Here is a 13,572-nt window from a genome sequence, read left to right on the forward strand (position 1 = left end):
CACAAGAATGCCCTCCTTTGTCAACACAAATAACGGCGGTGTCATCACCGGGCGTGGGACACGAATTGACTGGAAGACAAATAAAAAACATATAATTGATAGACAAAGCTACAGCAGGAGTTATCCTCCTTTCACAACTTGATCAAGGTGGTCGTCTGATCCTTACAGTGAGTAAATGAGTTGGGTTTAACACCGCTTTTAAAAGTATTCCAGTCATATCACGACGTGTCAGCTTAATGTGGGAGGAAAGCCCGAAGTGATGCAGGTCTCAGACGTTTACCACTTCGGTGAAACCCACGAGCACGGGTATGGTGCTGACAAAACTCGAAACATAATCGGGGCGAACCGGGATTCGAACCCACAATCATAGGTTTCTGGTGTGCCCAAGGGACGCAACTCTGCACAGCGAATTGCGGCGCCTTAGACGACTGGGCCGTCACAAACTGATAACGTAACGTCGTCAAAAGGTTAACGTCCATACTCTTGCGCAGTGGTGACTTGGCATAACAACACTGCCACGGGCTAATTTGCTTATCACGTGACGGACCTTTCTCTTATTTGTAAACAAACGCGCTTTTTTCAGAAATCAGAACAGAACGGACTAATGCAAGTATTTGGGGGCGCTTTACATATTGTTTTGCATAACTATATAGATATGCTACTACAATCATATCCCAATTGCGTAGATCGATGCTAATGATGTCAATCACTGGATTATCTGGTCCAGACTCGATTAGTTACAGACCGCCGTCATATAGATGGAATAATGCTGAGTGTGGCGTTAAACAACAAACACACACCCTCTTATGGTAAACTGAGGTGCTGAAGGCCTATTCTCGACCCGGATCTTCACGGTTCTTGACAGGAGGAATGTTCCATAAGTGATTGTGATTTGAAACCTCTGATATATACCAATCTCAGTGTGTAGAATCAGAACCGCTCTTTTTAATGTCCTTCACCAAGATATGTATTTGCAGAAATGGTTAAAATTAATGTCCAAATCAAATAAATGTTTATATTGTAGAATCATGAAAAGTAATATTGAAATTGAGGCGTACCTCTGTAAACTTGAGTTTAAAAAATTTAGAATGGCACTAGCACGATTTAGATGTTCCTCTCACAACCTGTATATAGAGACTGGTAGATATAATCACACTGATAGAAGAGACAGAATATGCACATTGTGTAACACAACTTCAATGGAAGATGAGTTTCACTTTCTCCTGGTATGTCAAGCTTACAAACATTTACATGATAAATATTTGCCATCTTTCTACTCTGTCGAATGTCCATAAGTTTGTAGATCTTTAAACTTCATCTAATGATACTATGTTATGTAACCTGTCAACATATGTTTATCACGCGATGTTACATAGAAACAGAATTGTTAGTTAACAACCACGTCACCTACATGTAAATACGCATTGTACTATAGGCCTGTGGCCTTTTGTGTACTGAATAAAACTGATTGAGTGGGATATATACCAATCAGAATCGAGTATGCCAGAAACAACGTTTGTAAACCAATCAGATTGTTACACACACTTCCATTCATTTCAGATTTTAATAATCCCTAGCAAAGTTTCAAATGTCGTATTCAGTAAATGTATCTCCTCTGAACTCGTTGGTTATAGCGGAGATATGGAGTGAATGCATTGGTTGAATGAGTATTTTGTATCTAAATTAAGGAAACATTGATACTGCCTGCTTACAAAGTAAGGTGCTGTACATGTTTATAAACATTGTTGTTTCACATCATGTTATACTTTAAAATTGAATTAATTCGACATAGGCGCTAATTGAATTTACTCGACATATGCGCTGTATGTAGCTTAGACATTGTTTCACATCATTATACTTTAAAATTGTACTAATTCGACGTATGGGCTCTATATAGCTTAAACGGCCTTTCCAGTAATTAAAGAAGTTGTTATGCATAAAGTGTGTCTACTTTGTCATCCGCGTCAACCTCTAAGTAATGACTGTAAAACAAAGCTATACTTTAGAATTGTATTAATAGGACGCAGGCACTGTATATAGCTTAAACCTTGTTGTATCACATAATTATAGTTCAGACTTGTATTAATTAAACGTAGGCACTGTATGTAGCTAAAACAGGGTTGTTTCACAACGTTATAGTTCAAACTTGTATTAATTAAACGTAGGCACTGTATATAGCTAAAACAGGGTTGTTTCACATAGTTATACTTTAAAATTGTATTAATTCGACCTAAAATTCCATGTATATGATTTCCCCATATTCGGAAATGAACCCCGGCAATCATAGGCTAAGAACGACAACCTTAATTTTTTCGCTAATATCCACCTGCCTTCCACCAGCAGATAATCCCGCTCCACGCGCTGACATCTGCAGCAGTTGACCCAGATACAGACACTCTGCAGACAAGCTGGGCCGTGTCTGCTAAAAATAGACTCTAATTTGCCTTCACACAGACATTGCGAGCCGCCATTTTGTGTCTGCCGATTTGTCTGTAAAGATCCACGTATAGTTTTAAATCCTGTTCAAAACCGCATTTCAGGTGCTGGCTTGGCCGCACAAATATACATGTGAAATACATGTAGTTTCTGTCAAGGGTAGACATGGCGACCGCAATGGATATTGACAGAGAGGAGCGCGAGACCAACATGAAGTTGATCCGTCTGATCTCGGCGCAGCCAGCGTTGTGGGATGCCAGGAGTCAGCATTACCGAGACAGGAGCTTTAAGAGCGAGGTGGTCAAAGATATTGGCCAGCAAATGAACTGGACAGGTGCGTGTTTTCATAACCTTGTGATAAATGTGTGGATTGATTGTAAACGTTTTAGATATTGTCTCTTGCAAATCTGATAAAACCAACATGTAAAATATCTGGAAGATTTTTTTACCATGTCTACAGTTGAGTATTTTGACACTTTTTTTAAAATACTTTCTTAAAAGATTTTGATTTTTGACAAGTTAATTAACTTATGTAGATAAACATGATACATTTGATGATGATGATTTGAGTGAGAATATGGTTTTATGCCGCTTTTAGCAATATTTCAGTAATATCACGGAGGGGTACACCAGAAATGGGCTTCACATATTGCACCCATGCCGGGAATCAAACCCGGGTCTTCGGCGTAAAGAGCGGACGCTTTAACCACCAGGCTACCCGACCGCCCTGATGATAATAAAACAGATGTGGTTTGTTTCGGGGGATTATCTGCTTACTTACATCAATTGCTACAAGACTTCTATAGTCCAAAGACGTGTCTATATACGTCTTTGTATAGACAAAATGGATTGGGTGGTCAGACTCAATGACTTGGTTGATTGCTTGTCATTGTACCCCGACACCGTGAATCATTTGATATCAATATCTGCATGGATTGTCCGGTCCATATTCTGTAATTTACAGGCAGCTGTCGTATAGTTGAAATATTGTGTGGAGTTAAAACTATCAAACTAGACTATGTATAGTGTAACATAGGCATCCTGGTAGGACTCACCGAAGTGAGCTGTCCGAATCAGCATTTGGAAATACCATTCTATAACAGAAGACACCACAACACAAAAACACAAGTAAAGAAAAATACTTTCAGTACTCTTAAGGTTGGAGAATGCTTATCTCACACTGCACCAGAACGATAACGAGGGTGGTCCTTTGAGGGTTGCAAAAAGTTCATTACAATAGGCTAGAGCTTCGAACTAGAGGCTAAAGTCGCCGACTTATATACATGTTAGGAAAAACCAACATGTGTTTCACCTTCAAAAATTCCAACCATGAATCCATTGATTGACTAATAATTGGTTGTCATGAACGAGGGGCATTGAATTGTTCAGCCGCATACCTAGCTGTTGCATACATTTAACAAAAGAAACTTTATATAATAAAACTCCCCAGTGATACCCTGATGTCATCTCTGTCAAAGGTGTGTTCCTTCGCAAATGTTGAGTAGTATTTTCCTGTTAGCCTAAAGATCTGGATTCCGGAATTCAATAGCTATGCTATATTTTCATGATCCTATCTAATTTTCTCCAGATCATGCCGTTATCAAGAAGTTTGCCAACCTGCGGACATACTACACGAAGGAACTGAACAAGGAACTGGTGAGTCAGGTCCACAGTCGGATGAAGGGCGACACAGAGGACACATACAAGTCCAAATGGCCGTACTACGATATGCTTGACAACTTCCTCAGAATGCAAGTCCGGACAGCAAAGAAAGTCCATACCAAAATGGTGAGGTGTTAGGAATCTCTTACTACTCATTATCAACTGATTATGAAAGATAAAGCAGTTTGATTGGTTATTTTGTCAGGTGAGTGAGTTAATATTTCGTCACATCGGCAATATTTCAGCCATATTGTGATGAGAAGTTATACATTAAGAATACATAAATTTAGATTAAATTGAACGATAAAATAACAAGAATATCACAGATTAATATTTAGAACTAGCATACAACCATAAAAAGATATCACTATATGTAATACATAATAAAAAAGGGTTATAGATCGCCAGCAGCTGAAGGTAGATCACAATACTGGGGACCATGGGGACTTACAGTACTTTTGCTACCTGCATGGACCCCAGCTGGACTTACATCATCCCTTCAGGTGTTGGCAGTTATTGTTATATTTAGCCAAGTTAAATGAACACATATTCTGCGATTAAAAATGTGGCAGAGAAAAGTTACTTTGAAGGACGTGGTCTTACATACCCTCTCTGGGGGACAATCATTTTACACTTCTTCATCCCCTTCAAGGGTACATCCACTAACAATCCAGGTCTACCAAGTCAAAAAAGACTTGCTTGACTGTGATTCTCTCATCACAAGGATGCAAAATGGAGGATCCTCACCTTTCAATAAATATTCATGAGTGTGTTTTGTCAGGCCAAAGATACAAGATGGTGTGTTTAGGAATAACTTAGTGTTTTATCCTAACATCCTTTTTCACACAAATCAGCATGAGCGAGCGAGTTGGGTTTTATGCCGCTTTTAACAATATCACCACAATGATCACAGCAAGGGACACCTGAAATGGGCTTCACACATTGTACCCATGAATGGAACCCTGTCCTTAGGTGTGACGAGTAATCACTTTTACCACAAGTCTACCCACTCAATCACTAAGTGGCTGCGGTCGGGTAGCCTAGTGGTTAAAGTGTTCGCCTGTCACGCCAAAGACCTGTGTTTGATTCCGGACATGGGTAAAATGTGTGAAGCCCATTTCTGGTGTCCCCCGCTGTGATATTGCTGGAATATTGCTAAAAGTGGCATAAAACCATACTCACTCACTAACCAGAAACTGAAAGTGCAAAGACAAGTGATTGAGAGAGTGAGTTTATGGCCCTTTGAACAATATTAGAGTTATATCTTGGTGTGTCGGCTTATTGTGTGAGAGAAGCTGAAGTAGTGCAGATAAACCAAGAATCATACTTTGGGCAATCTGGATTCAAACCCACAATTATCAGATTCTAGTAAGCATAAGAAGCCTCGCACAGTAAATCTGGGATCCATTCAGCAAAGCGATCATAGCGCTAATGTGATCGTAACTCCCATAGTTTAACATAAAGTTACAACAACCAGAGCTACAGATAAGCAGCTTATTTGCATAAAATACTCCCCCAAAATATTTAAAAGTACAGAAATACATGCATTAAATGAAAAACTCAAGTTATAAAAAACAACTGGCGTAAATACAATGAAGCTATTTCAGAGCATGCGTACAAAGGAGCTAATTTCCGAAACTCAATTACGAGATAATTTACTTTCCGAGTCAAGCCTATATATTAAGAACAGTTTTATACATCTAAAACATTATTTAATTTTTGGGGAATCTTAAAATATTCACTCTTTTTGGGGAAAAAACCAATAGAGTGATGAATAGATGAGTGAAAAAATATTGGTTACCCAATGAAAAATGTAATCACCCAATTAAAATAGAAACCCTAGAGTAAAACAATCTCTATTGCTCAAAAAGTTATCTGGAGCTCTGAACAACAGGGATCCATTCCACAAAGCGATCGTAACTCTAAGGTGATCATATCCATGATAACACAGATACTTTAAGCTAGACTTACGACTGTGTAACTCTATGAAAGGTTTGTGGAATGGGGCCCATGGCCCTACTAAGAATGGATGCAAGAACAAAGAACAGGAGGTTGGGGAAAACTAACTTTGCTGATTGTTGTGTTGGACATCTTCTTTCAGGAAAGCCTCAATACAGACTCTCCCGGAGTGATGAGAGTAAACCTGGACAGTGACAGCATCGAGCACATATTTGAAGATGCAGATGACCAGTCAGAGGGAAGCAAGCTGGACAGTCCAGAAGCCAATCAGGACAATCGCCATGGCAACCATTACTTTGTGGATTGGGACGATGAGGCAGTTCCGCGGAAACTTATCAAACGTGAACCTGAGATGTATGTCTATGAGGCGGAAAATCGTTCGGACTCAGAACCGTCAAGTCATCGTCAAGTGGTGCCATCTATACCAGCATCCCCTAGCGTACCCCATCCAGTCCCGCAACGTCTCATCAGTCATCATACTACACCCAGTCCACATGCCACGCCCACCACCTCCTATGCCAGTCCGACTGTACTTTTTCAACCCGACATGGCACATACTGACGTAGAAGATGATATCTTTGCAAAATTAATATGTTATCAGTTGAAACGTCTGAGGGATGGTAAGAGAAAAGAACTTTTAAAAATTAAAATCCAACAAATGATTGTTGAAACATTGTTTGAGGATGATTAGAATATACTATTGCCAACTTGGCCCATTTTTGTTCCATCATTCAAGTTCCCCATGCAAGGAAGTTCCCAGAGAGATTTGTTTCTAATGTTCCCTGTTTAATGATATTCAATACACTCAAGTCATGGAGTGAGTGAATGTTGTTTTAAGGCACAGTCAGCACCATCACAGGTTGTCACTGCAGCTGCAACTTACCAATCATCTCTGAATCAGACAGACCCCGGTGTTTGGTACTACGATAAACGATCACAGCATTAAGGCATGAAACAGAATCAGTATGGTCACGTATTGTAACCACCCGGTCCTCATTCATGGGTAGTGGGTACCTATTCTACTCCGGAATCTCTATTCAGACAAACATGGGTAGTGGGGACCTATTCTACCCCGGAATCTCTATTCAGACAAACATGGGTAGTGGGGACCTATTCTACTCTGGAATCTCTATGGAGACAAACATGGGTAGTGGGGACCTATTCTACTCTGGAATCTCTATGGAGACAAACATGGGTAGTGGGGACCTATTCTACTCCGGAATCTCTATGGAACCAAACATGGGTAGTGGGGACCTATTCTACCCCGGAATCTCTATGGAGACAAACATGGGTAGTGGGGACCTATTCTACTCTGGAATCTCTATGGGGAGACAAACATGGGTATTTGGGACCTATTCTACTCCGGAATCTCTATGGAACCAAACATGGGTAGTGGGGACCTATTCTACCCCGGAATCTCTATGGGGAGACAAACATGGGTAGTGGGGACCTATTCTACTCCGGAATCTCTATGGGGAGACAAACATGGGTAGTGGGGACCTATTCTACTCCGGAATCTCTATGGGGAGACAAACATGGGTAGTGGGGACCTATTCTACTCCGGAATCTCTATGGGGAGACAAACATGGGTAGTGGGGACCTATTCTACTCCGGAATCTCTATGGGGAGACGAACATGGGTTGTGGGGACCTATTCTACTCCGGAATCTCTATGGGGAGACAAACATGGCTAGTGGGGACTTATTCTACCCTGGAATCCCTCTTTGGAGACAAACATGTGTAGTGGGGACCTATTCTACCCCGGAATCTCTATGAGGAGACAAACACAGGTAGTGGGGACCTATTTTTCCCTAGAATCCCTACTGGGAGACAAGAATGTGTATATATCGGGAAAACCGGGATGTATAGAAAGTTATTCCTCAGTAGTATATACACACATATACAATCATGTTCATTCCATTTCTTCCGCCATTGTGGCAATAAACTGTTGTGAAGCACTTGTTTGTAGTTATCCTCCAGCCACAGACAACAACAACAGACGTTATGACATTTATTCCCTGGTGTACACATTCAGTACACAAGTGTTACAATGTTGGACCATCACATCGATATCACAGTGAAGTACACAGGGACGAGCGACATATATCACACAGCACAGGACGACTTACCTGCTCTTGTACTTAAGTATGTTTTAAAAAAAAGGGGGGAAGAGAAAGCACATTTATCAGTCTGACATCTTTCAGCTATTAATCTTACTCAATTGAGGATCTTTAATATTGGTGGCTTTTGTGATCGAAAAAAAGGGGAACTTATTACTGACTTTGGTGTTTTTCGCATAAGGAAATGCTTCTTGTTTTATCTAAAACATCCACACATCCAAACTCTCTTACAACATGTATAACAATGTTTAGGTTTTTGTAACTCAAAGTAATGAGATATTACCAAACAAATTGCGAAACTCCACAATATTTTAGTGACTTCCGTCAAGACATAAAAAAAAGGTAACAAGCTTCACATTATTTTGTAAATAAATTCTCCAAACATGAACATCTTCAAAATTATATCCTGATTCATACTAAGTTTCTGTTGCCCAAATTCAGGTCATTTAATGTCTTTTCAAGACTCTAACTATAGATTTCAAGGCCATACATACCATAATAGAACACAAAATAAGCTCTAAACTAATGTAAGGATTGCTAATAACACATGACTAAAATCATTACTTTACCCCCAAAACAGCAAAATAACTTAAAATGTACAATTTTACCCTCAGACCCATCAGTGATAGAAAGATATATAGAAAGAACGAGGCAGGACTTTAATTAAGCTTTTCAACATTTTTCAAAGATTGAATGAAAAGGCATCGCAGCTTGATAGGCTATTGTTCATTCTCATAAACTTTCACGAAACAGTATTTGTGACCGAGACAACAAGATACATAGTCTGTATTTGTTGTTACATATACATAACTGTGCAGTGCACCATGGGATAGCACCAACAAGTGAATAACGCTTTATACAAGACAACTGCTCGGCCAATTACAGTAAGCTGTACAAAGGGAGATAACTTCAACAACATTCTAAATTACAGTCCTGGTAAAAACAAAAGGTCTATAGATGAAATCCCAGCATTATTCATAGGTCAGCATTGTCTAAGCATCAGCCACATTTTATGCCATGAAGATTATAACACCCTGGAGCCAGTGAATGGGCTTCATGCTTTGGTTGTACCGATGTGGGAATCAACCCCAGAACTTTGGTGTGACGAGTAAACGTTGTAACCACAAGGCTACCCCACCGCCCCCTTAACCTCTGGAAACATCACTGAGTGTACAAGCTGGCAGCAAACACAATGTCTCTCTTGATCATCGCGGAGGCCTCCTCCATCTTCTGGAAGAGCACAGGGTCCCCAATAATCCTGGCTGCGTTCCGCACGTCACGCAGCGTCTCGTGCAGTCTCTGTATACAGCGCACAATGATCCCTTCTTGGACGTCAGTCAGGTCGGTAATCTCCGCAAATGGCTGAAATATCAACATATTTACTTTTGGTGGGAGGGTCGAGTCAGGTCATGATGAAGCCTATGATGTTCACAGACCTAGGTCGGTTGGTTGGTTGGTTGTTTTACGCCGCACTCAGCAATATTCCAGCTATATGACGGCGGTCTGTAAATAATCAAGTCTGGACCAGACAATCCAGTGATCGACATCATGAGTATCAATACACGCAATTGGGATTGATGACATGCATCAACCAAGTCAGCGAGCCTGACCACCCGATCCCATTAGTCGCCTTATACGACAAGCATAGTCAACAAACCAAAGATCATAATGAGCCTTTTTTTTGGTTTGTTTCTTGTTTAACACTGCATTCAGCAATCTTCCAGGTATATGTAGGCTGTCGTTAAATAATAAAGTCAATCCAGTGATGAGCATCGGTCTACACAACTGGGACAGGATGACATGCATCAACCAAGTCAGTGAATCTCTAATTGATGTAACACCACCACCTGATCCTGGCATAACTTATGGCTTATGCTATAGTACACTGGTGCATGGAAGCAATAATGTCAATGATACAATACATTTAATTCAGAATTGATAAATATTGTTATATAAATTATTCTGATCACTTACACACTGTATCCAAATTGGACTGAACATTTTCACTACCTTAGATGATTTGGTCAGATGGGTCACTTGAATGTACATTGAGTAATGGGGACATATTCTGCCCTAGAATCAAGCAAGACAAGCAAGAAGTACTGAATATGCTGCCCTCAAGCATGAGGTACTGAGGATCTATTCTGCACCAGAATCCCAACAGGGAGACAAGCATGAGGTACTGGGTCTATGCTGCCCTCGACTCCCTAAAGAGAGACAAGCATGAGGTACTGAGGATCTATTCTGCACGAGAATCCCAACAGGGAGACAAGCATGAGGTACTGGGTCTATGCTGCCCTCGACTCCCTAAAGGTAGACAAGCATGAGGTACTGGGGATCTATTCTGCAACAGAATCCCCACAGGAAGACAAGCATGAGGTACTGGGGATCTATTCTGCACCAGAATCCCCACAGGAAGACAAGCATGAGGTACTGGGGATCTATTCTGCACCAGAATCCCCACAGGGAGACAAGCATGAGGTACTGGGGATCTATTCTGCAACAGAATCCCCACAGGAAGACAAGCATGAGGTGCTGGGGATCTATTCTGCACCAGAATCCCAACAGGGAGACAAGCATGAGGTACTGAGGATCTATTCTGCAACAGAATCCCCACAGGGAGACAAGCATGAGGTACTGGGGATCTATTCTGCAACAGAATCCCAACAGGGAGACAATCATGAGGTACTGGGAATCTATTCTGCACCAGAATCCAAACAGGGAGAAAAGCATGAGGTACTGGGGATCTATTCTGCACCAGAATCCCAACAGGGAGACAAGCATGAGGTACTGGGGATCTATTCTGCACCAGAATCCCCACAGGGAGACAAGCATGAGGTATTGGGGATCTATTCCACCCTAGAATCCCCACAGGGAGACAAGCATGAGGTACTGGGGATCTATTCTGCACCAGAATCCCAACAGGGAGACAAGCATGAGGAACTGAGGATCTATTCTGCAACAGAATCCCCACAGGGAGACAAGCATGAGGTACTGGGGATCTATTCTGCAACAGAATCCCAACAGGGAGACAATCATGAGGTACTGGGAATCTATTCTGCACCAGAATCCCCACAGGGAGAAAAGCATGAGGTACTGGGGATCTATTCTGCACCAGAATCCCAACAGGGAGACAAGCATGAGGTACTGAGGATCTATTCTGCACCAGAATCCCCACAGGGAGACAAGCATGAGGTACTGGGGATCTATTCCACCCTAGAATCCCCACAGGGAGACAAGCATGAGGTACTGGGGATCTATTCTGCACCAGAATCCCAACAGGGAGACAAGCATGAGGTACTGGGGATCTATTCCGCCCTAGAATCCCCACAGGGAGACAAGCATGAGGTACTGGGGATCTATTCTGCACCAGAATCCCCACAGGGAGACAAGCATGAGGTACTGGGGGTCTATTCTGCAACAGAATCCCAACAGGGAGACAAGCATGAGGTACTGGGGATCTATTCTGCACCAGAATCCCCACAGGGAGACAAGCATGAGGTACTGGGGATCTATTCCGCCCTAGAATCCCCACAGGGATACAAGCATGAGGTACTGGGTCTATGCTGCCCTCGACTCCCTAAAGGTAGACAAGCATGAGGTACTGGGGATCTATTCTGCAACAGAATCCCCACAGGAAGACAAGCATGAGGTACTGGGGATCTATTCTGCACCAGAATCCCCACAGGAAGACAAGCATGAGGTACTGGGGATCTATTCTGCACCAGAATCCCCACAGGGAGACAAGCATGAGGTACTGGGGATCTATTCTGCTACAGAATCCCCACAGGAAGACAAGCATGAGGTGCTTGGGATCTATTCTGCACCAGAATCCCAACAGGGAGACAAGCATGAGGTACTGAGGATCTATTCTGCAACAGAATCCCCACAGGGAGACAAGCATGAGGTACTGGGGATCTATTCTGCAACAGAATCCCAACAGGGAGACAATCATGAGGTACTGGGAATCTATTCTGCACCAGAATCCAAACAGGTGGACAAGCATGAGGTACTGGGGATCTATTCTGCAACAGAATCCCCACAGGAAGACAAGCATGAGGTACTGGGGATCTATTCTGCACCAGAATCCCCACAGGAAGACAAGCATGAGGTACTGGGGATCTATTCTGCACCAGAATCCCCACAGGGAGACAAGCATGAGGTACTGGGGATCTATTCTGCAACAGAATCCCCACAGGAAGACAAGCATGAGGTGCTTGGGATCTATTCTGCACCAGAATCCCCACAGGGAGACAAGCATGAGGTACTGAGGATCTATTCTGCAACAGAATCCCAACAGGGAGACAAGCATGAGGTACTGGGGATCTATTCTGCAACAGAATCCCAACAGAGAGACAATCATGAGGTACTGGGAATCTATTCTGCACCAGAATCCAAACAGGGAGAAAAGCATGAGGTACTGGGGATCTATTCTGCACCAGAATCCCAACAGGGAGACAAGCATGAGGTACTGGGGATCTATTCTGCACCAGAATCCCCACAGGGAGACAAGCATGAGGTACTGGGGATCTATTCCACCCTAGAATCCCCACAGGGAGACAAGCATGAGGTACTGGGGATCTATTCTGCACCAGAATCCCAACAGGGAGACAAGCATGAGGTACTGGGGATCTATTCTGCACCAGAATACCCACAGGGAGACAAGCATGAGGTACTGGGGATCTATTCCACCCTAGAATCCCCACAGGGAGACAAGCATGAGGTACTGGGGATCTATTCTGCACCAGAATCCCAACAGGGAGACAAGCATGAGGTACTGGGGATCTATTCCGCCCTAGAATCCCCACAGGGAGACAAGCATGAGGTACTGGGGATCTATTCTGCACCAGAATCCCCACAGGGAGACAAGCATGAGGTACTGGGGGTCTATTCTGCAACAGAATCCCAACAGGGAGACAAGCATGAGGTACTGGGGATCTATTCTGCACCAGAATCCCCACAGGGAGACAAGCATGAGGTACTGGGGATCTATTCCGCCCTAGAATCCCCACAGGGATACAAGCATGAGGTACTGGGTCTATGCTGCCCTCGACTCCCTAAAGGTAGACAAGCATGAGGTACTGGGGATCTATTCTGCAACAGAATCCCCACAGGAAGACAAGCATGAGGTACTGGGGATCTATTCTGCACCAGAATCCCCACAGGAAGACAAGCATGAGGTACTGGGGATCTATTCTGCACCAGAATCCCCACAGGGAGACAAGCATGAGGTACTGGGGATCTATTCTGCTACAGAATCCCCACAGGAAGACAAGCATGAGGTGCTTGGGATCTATTCTGCACCAGAATCCCAACAGGGAGACAAGCATGAGGTACTGAGGATCTATTCTGCAACAGAATCCCCACAGGGAGACAAGCATGAGGTACTGGGGATC

General features: G+C 42.7%; 2 protein-coding genes across 2 annotated transcripts in view; one reads left to right on the plus strand and one right to left on the minus strand.

The window, feature by feature from the left end:
* The first annotated feature begins 2,377 nt into the window (after positions 1-2,377).
* LOC124142473 lies at positions 2,378-8,016 on the plus strand. The gene is made up of 3 exons (XM_046510958.2): positions 2,378-2,770; positions 4,025-4,224; positions 6,200-8,016. Exons 1-3 carry the CDS (start codon positions 2,602-2,604, stop codon positions 6,746-6,748), a joined length of 918 nt encoding a protein of 305 aa, XP_046366914.2. The 5' UTR covers positions 2,378-2,601; the 3' UTR covers positions 6,749-8,016.
* A 38-nt stretch (positions 8,017-8,054) lies between these two features.
* The window catches only part of LOC124142472 (helicase SKI2W-like), a 40,430-nt gene continuing 34,912 nt past the window's right edge, over positions 8,055-13,572 (minus strand). Inside the window, exon 24 of the mRNA XM_048389000.1 lies at positions 8,055-9,538. Within this exon, the coding sequence (XP_048244957.1) occupies positions 9,338-9,538 (201 nt within the window). The 3' untranslated portion in view covers positions 8,055-9,337. The remainder of the gene's footprint in view (positions 9,539-13,572) is intronic.

This window comes from Haliotis rufescens, unplaced genomic scaffold, assembly GCF_023055435.1.
Source record: "Haliotis rufescens isolate VD_foot unplaced genomic scaffold, xgHalRufe1.0.p SCAF_8, whole genome shotgun sequence".
Classification (NCBI taxonomy): Eukaryota; Metazoa; Mollusca; class Gastropoda; order Lepetellida; family Haliotidae; genus Haliotis; species Haliotis rufescens.